Raw genomic sequence first — 15,041 nt, forward strand, 5'->3', positions numbered from 1 at the left:
ACCCCCCCCAGCCCCAGCCCCCATCCCCGACCCCCGGGGAACCTCAGAGTACACAGAAATATAAACATGCAGTCTTCTCAGTTAAAAGTTTGGAAAAATGTAGTTGTTCTTCACAAAAATAAATATGTTAACATGTATGGGTTTATCGTCAGTTTCAAAGAAGTAACTATAGGCCAGCACCGTGGCTCACTAGGCTAATCCTCTGCCTTCGGTGCCGGCATCCCGGGTTCTAGTCTCGGTTGGGGCGCCGGGTACTAGTCCTGGTTGCTCCTCTCCAGTCCAGCTCTCTGCCGTGGCCTGGGAGGGCAGCAGAGGATGGCCCAAGTGCTTGAGTCCCTGCACCCGCATGGGAGACCAGGAGGAAGTACCCAGCTCCTGGCTTCGGATCGGTGCAGTGTGCCGGCCGTAGTGGCCATTAGGGGAGTGAACCAATGGAAGGCAGACCTTTCTCTCTCTCTCTCTCTCACTGTCTATAACTCTCTCTGTGTCTCTCTCTCTTACTAACTCTGCCTGGCGGAAAAAAATAATAAGACGTAACTACAGAATTTTAGTTTTAATTTCCAGCACCATGAGAACTGCCGGCTGTCTCCAGGCCCGCCTGTGGGCTGAGTGAGCCTGGTCGGTGACGGAGCTCGGAGCAGCCCGTCTCAGGTGCGACACTCCCTCAGTGCTCAGCGCAGGAGCAGCTCAAACAAGCGCTCTTGTCAGTGAGGCCCCACTGGTCATTTTCAGGGATGCGGTGGGTTTCCGTGTCTGGACATGGGAAGACACCCTACAGAAATGTGCCCGGGAGGACGGCCCTGAGCGCTCTTCCCAGGGGGCCTCCTCCTGGGGGTGGGCCGAGGAAGTGCACCCCCCAGTGACCTCCACAGGGATCAGCTCTGCCCACCAGCTGCACGGATGTCAGGAAGGAGAGGCAGAAGCCTGCGGGTCTCACCTGTACACCGCACGGCCGGCCTCCACCTCCACCCAGTCCAGAGCGAAGTCGATCTGCCGCACAAAGGGTGACATCCTCCTCACGACGGTGTGCGCGACGCTCAGGACGACAGTCGGCTGCCTCCGCATGATTCTGCCAGGGCAGCCCAGTCAGCCCTGGCCCCCACTCTAGCTCCCTCTGCTACCCGGCACCCCAACACTCTGCTCCTTCCTCAGGGTCACGGCTCTGAAAGGCAGGTGTGAGGCCCGCAGCCCCTACCTTCGACCAGGGGCCACCTGCCCACTTGGGGCGGGACCACTGGCCAAGGGCTGGAACAGAGCAAGATGCCCGTCAGCTGCCTGCTCTTTGGTGCCACAGCACTGCCTGCCACATGCCCAGCGGCCAGTGCTTGGGAGGCTGGGGCAGCCCCCCAGCATCATCCACTCATGAGTGCCCTTGAGCCCGAGCTATGCCCAAGGCCTGGGTCCTGGCTGTGGAACTGCACACCCCACTCTGGAGACAGTGCCCAGCCAGACCACAAGGATCCTGGAGCCTGGGTAGGGAGGGGGAAGAGGAGCTGAGGGCTCTGACCCAGGGACACCACCATCTCCCTGGTGGCCTGTGTGGACCAGCAGCAGCAGGGGCATCCCGAGGTCCAGGGGCCCAGCATCAGGCAGACAGAACGAACATGCAGTCGTTTACTCCTATCTGATGCAGCAAATGCAGTAATATTCAGTCATTTACTGCACACCAGAGGTGGGGCCCTTTGACACTGTGAGGAGACGGAAAGGCAGCAGCTGGCTGACAAGGGCCCCAGAGAGGACGATCTGGAACTCACAGCCCTGCATGCTGAGGTCCCCAGGAAACCATCTGGGTCGTGTCTGTAGGCTGGGGACTGCCTGAATCAGGGGCCCTCACACCTAGCACAGACAAGGCCACACATGGACACATGCGCGTGCGCACACACACACACACACACGACACAGACGGGTACATGTGCAGGGAATACAGCCTCATCCAGGCTGAGCAGCCACGGGCAGTTGCACGAGACAGATCCTGGACAGTGTGTCTGTGGGTACTGGGCCTCTCCTGGACAGACAGGCAAGTGTGGGACTGCGGGGTGGAGGGTCGGGAGCACCTGTGCATCTCAGCGACAGGCAGATCCACGCAGCCCTGTCCTGCGGCCTCCCTAAGCCTCCATTCCCTTCTGTAACGCAAGGTGATGGCCCAAGACACAGCACACTGGACAGCAGAGGACACAGTATCAGCGTACTGGACCACAGTCACCTGGCCAGTCCCGGAAGATGGACCTCTGCAGGTCCTCCCCAGCACACTGAGGCCCGGCTCCTGAGACCCAGGCCGCGGCAGAGCTGAGGGTTGGGCTGCCTGGCTGGGCTGAGACCACCACCTCCTGACAGCTGGGGCCACTGCTCTGAGATGCTTGCTGAGCTTCCCCCACTGACCTTGGGCCCCTGACCTCCCCTCCTCATCTCCTTGACCCTAAGACACAAGAGCTCTGGGCCTCTGCAGGATCTGGCCTGGGCGAGGGAGAGGACTCTAGACACACACAGGGGGCCGCCGGCTGAGCCAGTGGCTACGAGGGTAGGGGTTTCCTGAACTGAACTTTAGGCTGCAAGGAGATTCTGGACCCCAGCACATCAGAAGCCTCAATGGCAGAACGTGAGGTCGTCTTCATGTGGTGCCCAGGGACCTCCAGGGATGAGGGGCCTGACACCAGCATTCCTGACCTCAGGGCCAGCAAGGGAGCTGGTCCAGGGGCCCCCAGGCAGGCTGGGAACATCTCTGGGCCTGGAGGAGCAGACTCTGGGTTCAGGTTGACAACGGGTTTCCAGCCCAGTGCCTGAAGATGGCGCTGACTGCCCTAAGCACAAAGTGAGCCAGCAGGGCCTGTGCACCCCAGGCGGAGCCGCTTCCACCCACTGGCTTTGCCTTCCTCCCCTGGATCTGCTGTGGGCCAGGCCAAAGAGGCAGGGCAACCCCACAGCACCAACACAGGCTCCACACTGCAACAAACTCTGACGGCACAGAACTGACCCACAGGATGCAGACAAGCTGGGTCAGTGCCACGTGCCCGTGGAGAAGGCAGCACGTGCCACACGTCCTCGGGCCAGACGAGGCGCCACTGGCTGACAGCGTACACACAAGCGTGCAGCCAGCGAGAGGCAGCAGGGACTAACCATGGCACATGAGAGTCCTCAGGGCAGACATGGGCAGTGGCAGGAGGACCCCAGGAGGGAAGTGGGGGGAGGGGCATGCCCACGGCCCAGCCCCTTGTAGAACTCACTCATAGAAGTGGGCCTTAGAGATGGACAGGAAGCTGCAGTCCCTGTTGGCCCTGATGGTGAACATGAGGGGCTCGCCTGTGAGCACGGCCAGCTGACCCACCATCTCCCCGGGGTGTGTGAGGAACAGGCAGGTGTCCTCCTCGCTGTCAATCTTCCGCTGGTACACGTGCAGCAGGCCCGAGACCACAAAGAGGATGTTGACATCCTAACAAAGCCAAGGGCAATGGCTCAGGGGTGGCGGGGTGACCCAGAGCCTTGTGGAGAATGCCCGGGATGGCCAGAGCTGGGCAGGGGTGGCCTGAGACATCATGGACCCAGGGCCCAGGCTCGGTCCCTGAGCCCCAGCGTGTGGCCAGCACTGGGCCCCACGCAGCTGTCGCTGTCTCTCTGTACAGTCCGCTGACACGGCCAGCCCTGGGCACAAGCTCTCACCGGGAATGCCCAGCAGTATCTGTGTTCTGACTGCATCATCATCCACCCCAGAACTTGTTTTTACAGATGCACCCACCTCCCCTTCCCATGCTTAACTGTTCCACACAGATACCGTCAGCCCAAGAGTCTCACAGAAGACAAAACAAACTCTCTTCTACACACCACATCTGGACCAGGCCTCTGAGGGTCTCCCTGCCTCAACCGCAGACCAACCCCTGACCCTTTCCATACCCTCGGTACCCTGCACACATCGCTCACATTCCTGTCCAACACCTGCAAATACACCCCAGGAACCAGTCTGGGGCTGATCCTGACTTGGACCCACCATGGGACCTCTTCCCAAATCTGCTCATCCTGCCCGAATCTCAGAGAGCAGAGGGCCGAGGCTTCAGGCACCAAGGTGGTGTGGCTGAAGCTGCTGGGGCTGTGGGCTGCCCTAGGGCAGGCTGTGTCTGGAGGGATGCTGCACCGTCCACTGTGTCTAGTGCAAGTCCAGGTTGAGCCCTAGCGAAGCTGCCATCCTCTGGGGCTCCTCTCAGCACTGGGCTACAACACTGGACAATCCCAGGGGCCACTCCCTGAGGACCAAGGCCTTCCACTTACCTGGTCCCCTTGTCTCGACACCACGGTGCCTGCAGGCACATGGAGAAGTGTCACCCGGCCATCCAGCAGGGAGGCGTCCTAGAACACAGAGCAGGCTTCAGGAAGAGACACTTAAGTGAAGGCAAAAGGGATGGAACCTGGGCCAAGAGCCACACACAACTGGGGGTCGAGGCTCTGCTCTGAGAGCTGCCCTGAGCACTGCCGTCCAGTCCTGGACTCGATGGACATCAGAACTCTCGGGGTAGTCCCAGCACAGGGACAGACAAGATGTGTAGAACGTAACGGAAAATACAGAAGTGAGCTCAATATTTTTGTCATTTTATGAGGAGACAGGCTGCATTTCAGGGAGAATGGATGCTGGTTTTAATGTGTGGCACTGGCATAGCAAGCTAGAGAACCAACTGGGATACCTTGTCCATACTCCTGTAAAAACCCCTTCCTACACACAATGCAGCCAGGGCAGGTTCAGCTGAACACCCAAGATGCTCCAGCAGACAACGGGAAGTCTTCCAATGAGCACCAACCAGAGAAACGCAAGGAGCCCCAGAGGAAAACACAGCCTGTAGGATAATCCCTTCAAAGGTCTGAAACATCAGAATGTTTAACTAGAGGTCACAGTGAAAGTAGAGCAAAAAGAAATGGAAAACTCATTGGTCATCCTGGGAAGATGAAGAGAAACCACGTCATTGATTCAAACCCCCCCAGTGCTGACGGCAAAGGGGCCTCAGGAAGGCATCAAAGGCTGTGACGCACCACACACTTACACTGCCTGGCAGGCAGCACAGCAAGGCTGGGGCCAGGGAGGGGCATGGAGGGGAGGAACCTGACCCGGCCCAGGTCCACCCGGCACGCTGCAGGGGGCAGCAAAGACTCACAGCAGCCAACTTCCCTCCCCAGAAGCCACCACTGACCTTGGCATCCCTAAAACAAGAAGCCGCGAGGAAAACACCTATGGGGGGAGAGGAGGAGAGGAGCCCTAAAGGGGCGCCCAGGAGAAACACATGCCCCTCACAATCATGATCTCAGTGGGGCTGCGAGAAACCTGGGTACCAAAAAGCAGCAGGAGACACTCCGGATTACTGTCAGACTGTTAGAACTGATAATGTCATGTTTAAAAACAGCCATGGCCAGGGGACGGTGCTGTGGAACAGCGGGTTAAAGCCCGAGCCTGCAGCACCAGCATCCTATATGGGCAACGGTTCGAGTCCCAGCTACTCCTCTTCTGATCCAGCTCTCTGCTATGACCTAGGAAAACAGTAGAAGATGGCCCAAGTCCTTGGGCCCCTGCACCCACGTGGGAGACCTGGAGGAATCTCCTGGCTCCTGGCTTTGGATCAGCTCATCTCTGGCTGTTGCAGTCATTTGGAGAGTGAACCAGTGGAATGGAAGACCTCTCTCCCTTTCTGGCTCTATCTCTCTTTGTTTTTTGTTTGTTTGTTTTGTTTGTTTGTTTGACAGGAAGAGTTAGAGAGAGAGAGAAAGAGAGAGAGAGAGAGAGAGAGAGAGAGAGAGAGAGAGAGAGAGAGAAAGGTCTTCCTTTTCCGTTGGTTCACCCCCCAAATGGCTGTTGCAGCCAGCGCGCTGCGGCCGGCGCACTGCGCTGATCTGAAGCCAGGAGCCGGGTACTTCCTCCAGGTCTCCCGTATGGGTGCAGGGCCCAAGCACTTGGGCCATCCTCCACTGCACTCCCTGGCCACAGCAGAGAGCTGGACTGGAAGAGGAGCAACCGGGACAGAATCCGGCGCCCCGACCGGGACTAGAACCTGGGGTGCCAGCGCCATAGGCAGAGGATTAGCCAAGTGAGCCGTGGCACTGGACTCTACCTCTCTTAATACTTTTCTTTTTTTTCTTTTCTTTTCTTTTTAATATTTATTTATTTGAAAGTCAGAATTACACAGAGAGAGGAGAGGCAGAGAGTGAGAGAGAGAGAGGTCTTCCATTCTACTGGTTCACTCCCCAACTGGCCACAACGGCCGGAGCTGCACCTATCGGAAGCCAGGAGCCAGGAGCCTCCTCTGGGTCCCCCATGCTGATGCAGGGGCCCGAGGATTTGGGCCATTTTTACTGCCTTCCCAGGCCACAGCAGAGAGCTGGATTGGAAGCGGAGCAGCCGGGTCTCGAACTGGCGCCCACGTGGGATTCCGGTGCTTCAGGCCAGGGCATTAACCTACTGGGCCACAGCAATGGCCCCAAATAAAATAAATCTTAAAAAAAAAAAAAAAAAAAAGCCTTGTCCAAAGCAGGTAACTGGCCTAGCAATTAAGATACCCGTGGAACAGCTAGGGGCAGAGTGTTTGACTGCAGATCAAGATTCAAGATACTCATGGTCCCATATCAGAGTGCCTGGCTGGGGTCTTGGCTCCTATGTTCCTGTCCTCAGCATCCTGGCTAATGCCCACCCTGGGAAACAGTGATCACCGATGGCTCAAGTGCGTGGGAGACATGGATAAAGTTCCTGGCTCCAGACATTTGGGGAGTGAACCAATAGATGGGAGAGATCTCTGTCTATCTGCCTATCTCTGTCTCTCAAATAACTAAATTAATTAATTAATTAAAAAATGGCCCGTTACAGGACTGGCCTGTAGCGCCGGCATCCCATATAGGCACCAGTTCGATTTCTGGCTACTCCATTGCCAATCCAGCTCTCTGCTAATGTGCCTGGGATAGGAATAGAAGATGGCCCAAGTGCTTGGGTCCCTGCACCCACATAGGAGACCAGAAGCAGCTCCTGGCTACTGGCCTCAGCCTGGCCCAGCCCTGGCCATTACAACCATTTGGGAAGTGAACCAGCAGACAGAAGATCTGTGTCTCCCTCTCTCTGTGTCACTTTGCCTTTCAAATAAAATAATAATTTAAGGGCCCGGCGCCGTGGCTCACTTGGTTAATCCTCTGCCTGCAGCACCGGCATCCCAGATGGGCACCAGGTTCTAATCCCGGTTGCTCCTCTTCCAGTCCAGCTCTCTGCTGTGGCCCAGGAGTGCAGTGGAGGATGGCCCAAGTGCTTGGGCCCCTGCACCCACATGGGAGACCAGGAGGAGGCACCTGGCTCCTGGCTTCGGGTCGGCACAGCGCTGGCCGTAGTGGCCACTTCAGGGGTGAACCAATGGAAGGAAGACCTCTCTCTCTCTCTCTCTCTGTCTATAACTCTACCTTTCAAATAAATAAATCTTTAAAAAATAATAATTTTTAAAAAAGAAAGAAATTTTTAGAAACACATCAGCCAGCTGCAGGTATGGACCCTACAGAGACACTGATCGGTGCAGGAAAGGAGCTGTGAACAGAGTGCATGAGGCATCAGTGGTGGCCTTAACATTGCTCTTATGAGAGCAATAAGAACATGGCCCTGAATAAAAGAGCAACGTGTGAAAGGACACGGTGAAAATTTTCAGGCAGAAAATAACTGGGGGTTGGGGGGAAGGACTGGTTGTACAAAGGTGAGCCAGGCAAGGGTCACCACACGGGGCCATCCCTGCCACTTTTATCATGCTTGGAGCTGTCCATAATGAGTAAGAAAATCTAAAAATCTAGATAAACTGATGACCAAATATAAGAAAAATAATAAAAATATCAAAATGAAATAGAGAAAATAGCATAATAAAATATCCCGAAAATGTTATTGCTGGATTAAATACAACCTCCAACATTTTAAGTCTAATGAAGGAATTCAGAAGCCCACGTTCATGACTTCCGGGTGACCCAGAGAGCCTCAATCCCGGATCCTGGGTAGAGGATCTCAGATGCCGGCAGGGGCATGGATATGGTGTCCTGGACTGCAGGCAGTGCTGGGATCTTGGCAAAAGCAGACACCAGGGCCGCACTGTGGTGTAACCGGTTAGACCCTTGCCTGTGATGCTGGCATCCTATATGGGCACCGGTCCAAGTCCTGAGTCTTGACCGTTCCACTTCCAATCCAGCTCCCTGCTAATGACTTTGGAAAGCAAAGAAAGACGGGAGACCCAGCCTTGGCCGTTGTGGCCTTTTAGGCAGTGAACCAGTGGACGGGAGATCTCTCTCTGTCTCTCTCTCTTCTAACTCTTTCAAATAAATAAATAAATCTTTACAAAATTAAATAAATCTTAAAAAAAAAAAAAAAAGCAGAGATGGTTTCTGGAGAGGACAACATCTTCTTGAGCCTGTGACGTCTCAGACAAGCATGGGGGCACTGACCAGTAGTAAACGGCATCAAGATATCAAGGCCCAGCAGGGGCAAGACTGCGAGTGAGAGCTGCAGGGACTAAGGCAAGCACAAGACAGAAGCCTCTGAATGAGGCAGACAGGTGTAGAAGCAGGAGGTCTAGAACGGACAAAGCAAGCAGACTCAAGAACTCAACATGGAGCAGGCATCTGTGTAGAAGTGAAGACGCTACCACGGATGCCGACATTCCACATCAAAGCCCTGGGCTCCAGGCCCAGCTCCGCTCCCACTCCAGCGTCCTGCCAGCGTCCACTCTGGGGGGCAGCAGGTGAGACTCCTGATTTCCACCTCGCCCAGCCCAGCCGCTGTGGGCATTTGGGGAAAAAAAACACAAGATGGGAGATTACTCTCTCTGTCTCTTGCCTTTCAAGTAAATAAATACACATTTAATAAAAAGAACTCAGTGCATAAGTTTAACATCACATCAGATGCAATAAAATGAAAGTTGGTGAATCCAAATGAAAATATCTACATTCAAATATAGGGATTTTTTACTGAAAACACAGAAGAAAGGGTGAGAGTTGGAGAAATGGGGACATTCATCTGAGTCTCAGAAGGGGAGAGGAAACAGGCAGCGCTTCACAGAGATGCTGCCAGTTTTTCAAAAGGGATTCAGCGGCACAGTCTGAGGATGCCTAACGACTGTGCAAGAAAGTGAAGAGGGGGGCCTGCACTGTGCACAGGTAAAGCCACCGCCCTGCAGTGTTGGCATCCTATATGTGCGTCGGTTCGAGTCGTGGCTGCTCCACTTCTTTTTTTTTTAAGGACATTTTTTCCAAAGATTTATTTATTTATTTGAAAGAGTCATATAGAAAGAGGAGAGGGAGAGAGAAAGAGGGGTCTTTCATCCGCGGGTTCACTCCCCAACTGGCTGAAACAGCGGGAGCTGCGCTGATCCAAAGCCAGGAGCCAAGAGTTTCTTCTGGGTCTCCCAAGTGGGTGCAGGGGCCCAAGGACTTGGATCATCTTCTACTGCTCTCCCAGGCCACAGCAGAGAGCTGGATTGGAAATGGAGCAGGCGGTACTTGAACCAATGCCCATATGAGATGCTGGCACTGCAGACGGCGGCTTTACCTGCTACGCCACAGCGTCGGCCCCTGCTCCACTTTTGATCCAGCTCTCTGCTAATGGCCTGGGAAAGCAGTAGAAGATGACCTAAGTCCTTGGGTCCCTGCACCCATGTAGGAGACCCGGAAAAAGCTCTGGGCTCCTGGCTTCAGATCAGCTCAGCCCTGGCCGTTTGGGGAGTGGCCATTTGGCGAGTGAACCCATAGATGGAAGACCTCTCTCTCTCTCTCTTTCTCTCTCTGTGCCTCTGCCTCTGTAACTCTGCCTTTCAAATAAATAAATAAATAAATCTTTGAAAAAAAAAAAAAAAAGAAGGACTCCATATCCAGCTCCAGGCCCAGAGTCAAGACAAGGAAATCCCTTAGAAGCAGCAAGACCAGCAGGCAACTTCTCAGTGCAGCCCCAGGAGCCAGAGGGAGCTCCACGGCCACCACGGCCCTCCCTCAGCCTGGGAGCCAGAGGGAGCTCTACGGCACCCCGCCCCCCAGCCTGGGAGCCCTGCACAGACCCTTCCAGAGAAAGGCAGCAGCAGGAGCAGGACTCACCCACAACCACCAGGACCCCTCTGACCGCGTGGCTGCAGCTGCACACGGCACACATGCAGACCCCGGTCGGAAAACTCCCAAAACCACACATCAGCCCGTGCTTGTGGCATGCGTGCTGCCAGGGTGTCGAGCGTGGTGCAGGCGAGCTGCCTGGTTTTCCTTCCCACCCTCATCCCCCAAAGTGGATCCAAGGGCTAACTCAATCAAGGTCGCGTGCCACACTGTGCCATGGGTGTGTATGACAGAAACTTCAAGAACCAATTCTCTTGGGGCCGGTGCTATGGCACAGAGGGTTAACGCCTTGGCCTAAAGCGCCAGCATCCCATATGGGCGCCGGTTCAAGACCCAGCTGCTCCACTTCCGTGAACCAGAGGATGGAAGACCTCTCTCTCTCTCTCTCTCTCTCTGCCTCTCCTCTCTCTGTGTAATTCTGACTTGCAAATAAATAAGTAAATTAAAAAAAAAAAAAAGAACAAATTCTAATTCTCTCTTCTCAGCAGATGGCTGGGAACAGAAGCCCCAGGAGCTGGAGAAGGTGAGAGGACACAGCTGCCCTGTCCAGGAAGCCAAGGTGAAGCTCACCAAGGTTGCAAGAGGGCTGCAGCAGACGAGGCTCTCGACAGGGGACAGGGCGGTGGAGCAGACGGGGGATGGGGGATGGGGACGGGGTGGTGGAGCAGCAGGCGGGGAATGGGGACGGGGTGGAGCAGGCGGGGGATGGGGACGGGGTGGAGCAGCAGGCGGGGGATGGGGACGGGGTGGAGCAGCAGGCGGGGGATGGGGACGGGGTGGAGCAGCAGGCGGGGGATGGGGACGGGGTGGAGCAGGCGGGGGATGGGGACGGGGTGGAGCAGCAGCAGGAAGCTCAGACTTTCCACAGGGGACCTGGGGCCAACCCGGGTCACACGAGGGAAAAAACACATAATTGGATACCATTATACACGAAAATTCATAGTATCTGCATTAACACCCAAGAAAGCAAAATAGAAAACTTTTAGGCAACATCGAGAGAATCTTGAGTGTCGCTCCCCCTCTTCATGGCGGAACGACACTAAGCCCTGCCTAGGCTTCATATCCGAGTCACGGCACCATTATGTCGCTCCCCGTCTTCGTGGAGGAACGACACAGGACCCTGCGCTGTTCTTTTGTCTGCTCGGCCCTCCCCGGGTTTGCTGCTGGTTCTTCCCGGGTTGGCTGCCGACCCTTCCACCTCCGTGGAAGGGCAGTTCCCCCTGCCACTTTCCCCACTTCCGCGGGGGAGCGGCACACCGCCGGCCGGCTCTCTCGGGGGCTGCTCAGATGTTCCTTCAGATAGATATTCCTGGTGCATGTTGTCTCTCTCCTCCTTTATAGTCCTCTTCCACCAATCCCAACTCTGCTACCCACACGCCGAGTACGCTGCTCTCCTCCAATCAGGAGCAGGTCCTGCTGTTTATTGGTTGAACTGGAGGCAGCTGTGTAGAAGCTGTTTCCTCCCTTCTCAGCGCCATATTGTGGGAGCGCAGATGCATAGAATAAGTCTTAATTTCAGTAACAGTCTAGTCCAAGTTGCTCCCTACACTTGAGATCAGAGCAAGGGAATGTTTCTGAGGCGAGGCACGGGCACAGAGGGAGAGACGGATGCGCTTCGCTCCTTTGCAAGCAGGAACCGCGGCCCGGCCCGGGAAGCAGAGCAGGAAGCCTGGAGCCGCATATCACTGCACACAGCAAAGGATCGCGGCCGGCCCCACAGAGAACCCTGAGACCCAGAGGGAAAATACGGCTCCCTCGGGAAAGGGAGAGGGTTCAACCCCAGGCTTCCTCAGAGCAGTCCCCAAAAGGCAAACGAAAGCAAGCGTGACAGGCGCTCCCTACCCAGCACTGTTGCCCAAAGCTACCAAGTCCAGAAATCCTGGCGGCTGGCAGCGGCACTGGCCAGGAGCCCTCGGCAGCTCCTGGCGGTACACTGATGGAGACACCCCCACAGCCTGGCACCCCATGCCCTGGACACGCTGGCCTGGGCAGGACAACGAGCAGAGTGGACCCTTGACAGTGATGATAATGATAACCACGGGCGACTCTCAAGGGCACCTCGCCAGGCGGACAGCGATCACTCAGAATAACACGTGGCAGGAGTTGTTCATAGAAACCCAAGAACAGGCAAAAGTCAACCAGGGCACCTGGACACACTCGCCGACACAGGGTGGCTGCCTCTGGAGCAGCAGCCAGGGCCTCAGAGGGGGGTGCCGTGAGTTGTTCCAGAGCTGTTTGCTTCTGCACTACCTTTTTTTTTTTTTTTTTTTTTTTTTGACAGGCAGAGTGGACAGTGAGAGAGAGAGACAGAGAGAAAGGTCTTCCTTTGCCGTTGGTTCACCCTCCAACGGCCGCCGTGGCCGGCGCACTGCGGCCAACGCACCACGCTGATCTGAAGCCAGGAGCCAGGTGCTTCTCCTAGTCTCCCATGGGGTGCAGGGCCCAAGCACTTGGGCCATCCTCCACTGCACTCCCAGGCCACAGCAGAGAACTGGCCTGGAAGGGGGGCAACCGGGACAGAATCCGGCACCCTGACCGGGACTAGAACCCGTAGTGCCGGCGCCGCTAGGTGGAGGATTAGCCTATTGAGCCGCGGCACCGGCCGCTTCTGCACTACCTTAACTTGGCGGCTTCGCGGGTACTCACTGTCTCCACCTTGTGGATGTGAAATATTCACAATTGTGAAAAATGTGAGACAAAGAATACATAAGACATAAGTGACAAAGGCCTGCTCAGGAGTGCCCGGGCCATCTGAGGTCTTACTTGGCTTGGCCACCAGGGAACTGGCAGGCACATTTGCTTTGCACCTGCACGCTGGAGTGGGGAGGGGACACCTGGACCCACGTCACACACCAGGAAGGCACCAGGTGAGAGGTTCTTCCAGGGGACTCCCTTTGTAGCAACCGCTCCCTACTGCTGGGAGATGGAAAGGAAGAAGCAGAGTCTAAGAGGGACAGCAGGACCCGCTCTCTCAGAGCCATTCACTCACCGTCAGCTTCATCAGGGCGAGCAGGGCCTTCTTGGCAGCTCTGAAGATGGTGTCTGTCTCGCCGCTGGTGCCAGTCTCATCTGAGAGACCCTCTGAGTAGTGGCAGACAGCAGAGGGGGTCTCTGCCACCATCACACTTTTCTTGAACTTGAGAACAAACATACCGGTGGTCAGAGGGCTGACTGGGGGAACACACGTGAGGTGCAACCTGCTGACAGACTGTAAATGCTGGGCAATGCCAGAGTGAGTGGGCAGAGGGCGGAGCCCTGGAGGAAGAGGAAGAGTCGTGGAACCCTACCTTGCCAGCCACGGAGTTCCTGGGGCGCTCCTCAGAGTGCAGCAGGACCCTGGCACGGTCGCACGCCATTCCCAGGTCTGAGGTGGCCCCGGCCAGAAGCCCTGCCAGCAGAGGGAACACTCAGCCCGCTGCCCACTGATGCACAGACCCTGAGCACGGGCTCTGCACCCAGTGCCTGGGATATAAGGCCTGGGTCTCTGGAGAGCAAGGCTATGTCCCCAGCAAATTCTTTTATGAACTGCAACTTTTTGGCCCAGCAAATCTGAAGGCCAAGTGTCATGGAATCTGACCTGGACTCTGACAAAGGACCCAAGCTGTCTCTGGGTCACACATGTCTGGATTTGAATTGGGTTCGGGAAACAACCTTATATGCCATGATCTCAAACACCAAAATCCCACAAGATTAAGATATTGCAAATATAAATCTTGAAAGAATAACTTAAAATCTTTTATTTAGAAGATATTTGTAGGCCGGCGCCGTGGCTCACTAGGCTAATCCTCCGCCTAGTGGCGCCGGCACACCGGGTTCTAGTCCCGGTCGGGGCGCCAGATTCTGTCCCGGTTGCCCCCCTTCCAGGCCAGCTCTCTGCTATGGCCTGGGAGTGCAGTGGAGGATGGCCCAAGTCCTTGGGCCCTGCACCCCATGGGAGACCAGGAGAAGCACCTGGCTCCTGCCATCGGATCAGCATGGTGCGCTGGCCGCAGTGCGCCGGCTGTGGTGGCCATTGGAGGGTGAACCAACGGCAAAAAGGAAGAACTTTCTCTGTCTCTCTCTCTCTCACTGTCCACTCTGCCTGTCCAAAAAAAAAAAAAAAAAAGGTTCAAAAAAAGAAGATATTTGTTGGGGGCTGGCATTGTGTGGCCCAGTGGCTTAAGCCACTGCTTGTGATATTAGCATCCCATACAAGTCCCAGCTGTTCCACTTCCGATCCGGCTCCCTCCTAACGTGGCTAGGAAAGCAGTGGAAGATGGACCAAGTGCCTGGGCCCTGTGCCCACATGGGAGACCCAGATGGAGCTCCTGGCCTTGACCTGGCCCAGCCCTAACTGTTGCAGCCATTTGGGGAGTAGACCAACGATGGAAGGTCTCTGTTTCTCTCTCTGTTGCTCTGCCTTCCAAATAAATAAACATTAAAAAAAAAAAAAAAAAAAAAAAAAAAAAAAACACTTAAAAAAAGAAGCCAAGAAAATCTAAAAAGAAAATTTAACTGAGAAAAAGTTATGGCAGGATCAGACTGGGCGACTGCATGGAGGCAGCCATGAGTGCCAGCGCTTGCCACCGTCAGATGTGCTTGAGGTCTTGCATCGTGAAGAGCAGTGGGCAGGGCTGTCCTTGGAAGACTCCCGTGTTCATTGTCTATGCCACATCACTCTTCAAAATTCTTCTATGATTTGATAACACACCGACATGAGCATCCCCTGTACCTTGTCCACAGGCTGTGCTGTGTCACACAGAAGCCATTCCATACACACACCCCAGACAGGCACTAGATTCATCAGGGTGTGGTGACTGTACCTTGTGTTTCAATAAAACACAAAAAAGTAAAATATGTGAGCCAACCTCACTGACTAAACCCAGCCTCCAGCAGGCACAGACAGCTGGCATAAGAACTATATGTAAACTTCAAGTAGTTGGAATGCCTAGGTTTTAAATTTTTTCATTTATTTATTTAAATTA

At 55.2% G+C, this 15,041-nt stretch overlaps 1 protein-coding gene across 9 annotated transcripts in view; it reads right to left on the reverse strand.

The window, feature by feature from the left end:
• Nucleotides 1–15,041, reverse strand: part of PNPLA7 (patatin like domain 7, lysophospholipase) — an 88,479-nt gene that overhangs the window by 40,007 nt on the left and 33,431 nt on the right. For all 9 annotated transcript variants that reach the window (XR_016227116.1, XM_089323165.1, XM_089323151.1 and 6 more), the window contains exons 13-17: nt 13,365–13,465; nt 13,067–13,213; nt 4,258–4,335; nt 3,222–3,427; nt 938–1,069 (exon numbers count right to left, since the gene is read on the reverse strand). Coding sequence is in view for 8 of the 9 variants with exons in the window: in XM_089323165.1 (XP_089179291.1) it covers nt 938–1,069; nt 3,222–3,427; nt 4,258–4,335; nt 13,067–13,213; nt 13,365–13,465 (664 nt within the window). In the remaining variant the exon portion in view is untranslated. The remainder of the gene's footprint in view (nt 1–937; nt 1,070–3,221; nt 3,428–4,257; nt 4,336–13,066; nt 13,214–13,364; nt 13,466–15,041) is intronic.

This window comes from Oryctolagus cuniculus, chromosome 1 (assembly GCF_051225735.1).
Source record: "Oryctolagus cuniculus isolate XC-2025 breed Fujian yellow rabbit chromosome 1, ASM5122573v1, whole genome shotgun sequence".
Classification (NCBI taxonomy): domain Eukaryota; kingdom Metazoa; phylum Chordata; class Mammalia; order Lagomorpha; family Leporidae; genus Oryctolagus; species Oryctolagus cuniculus.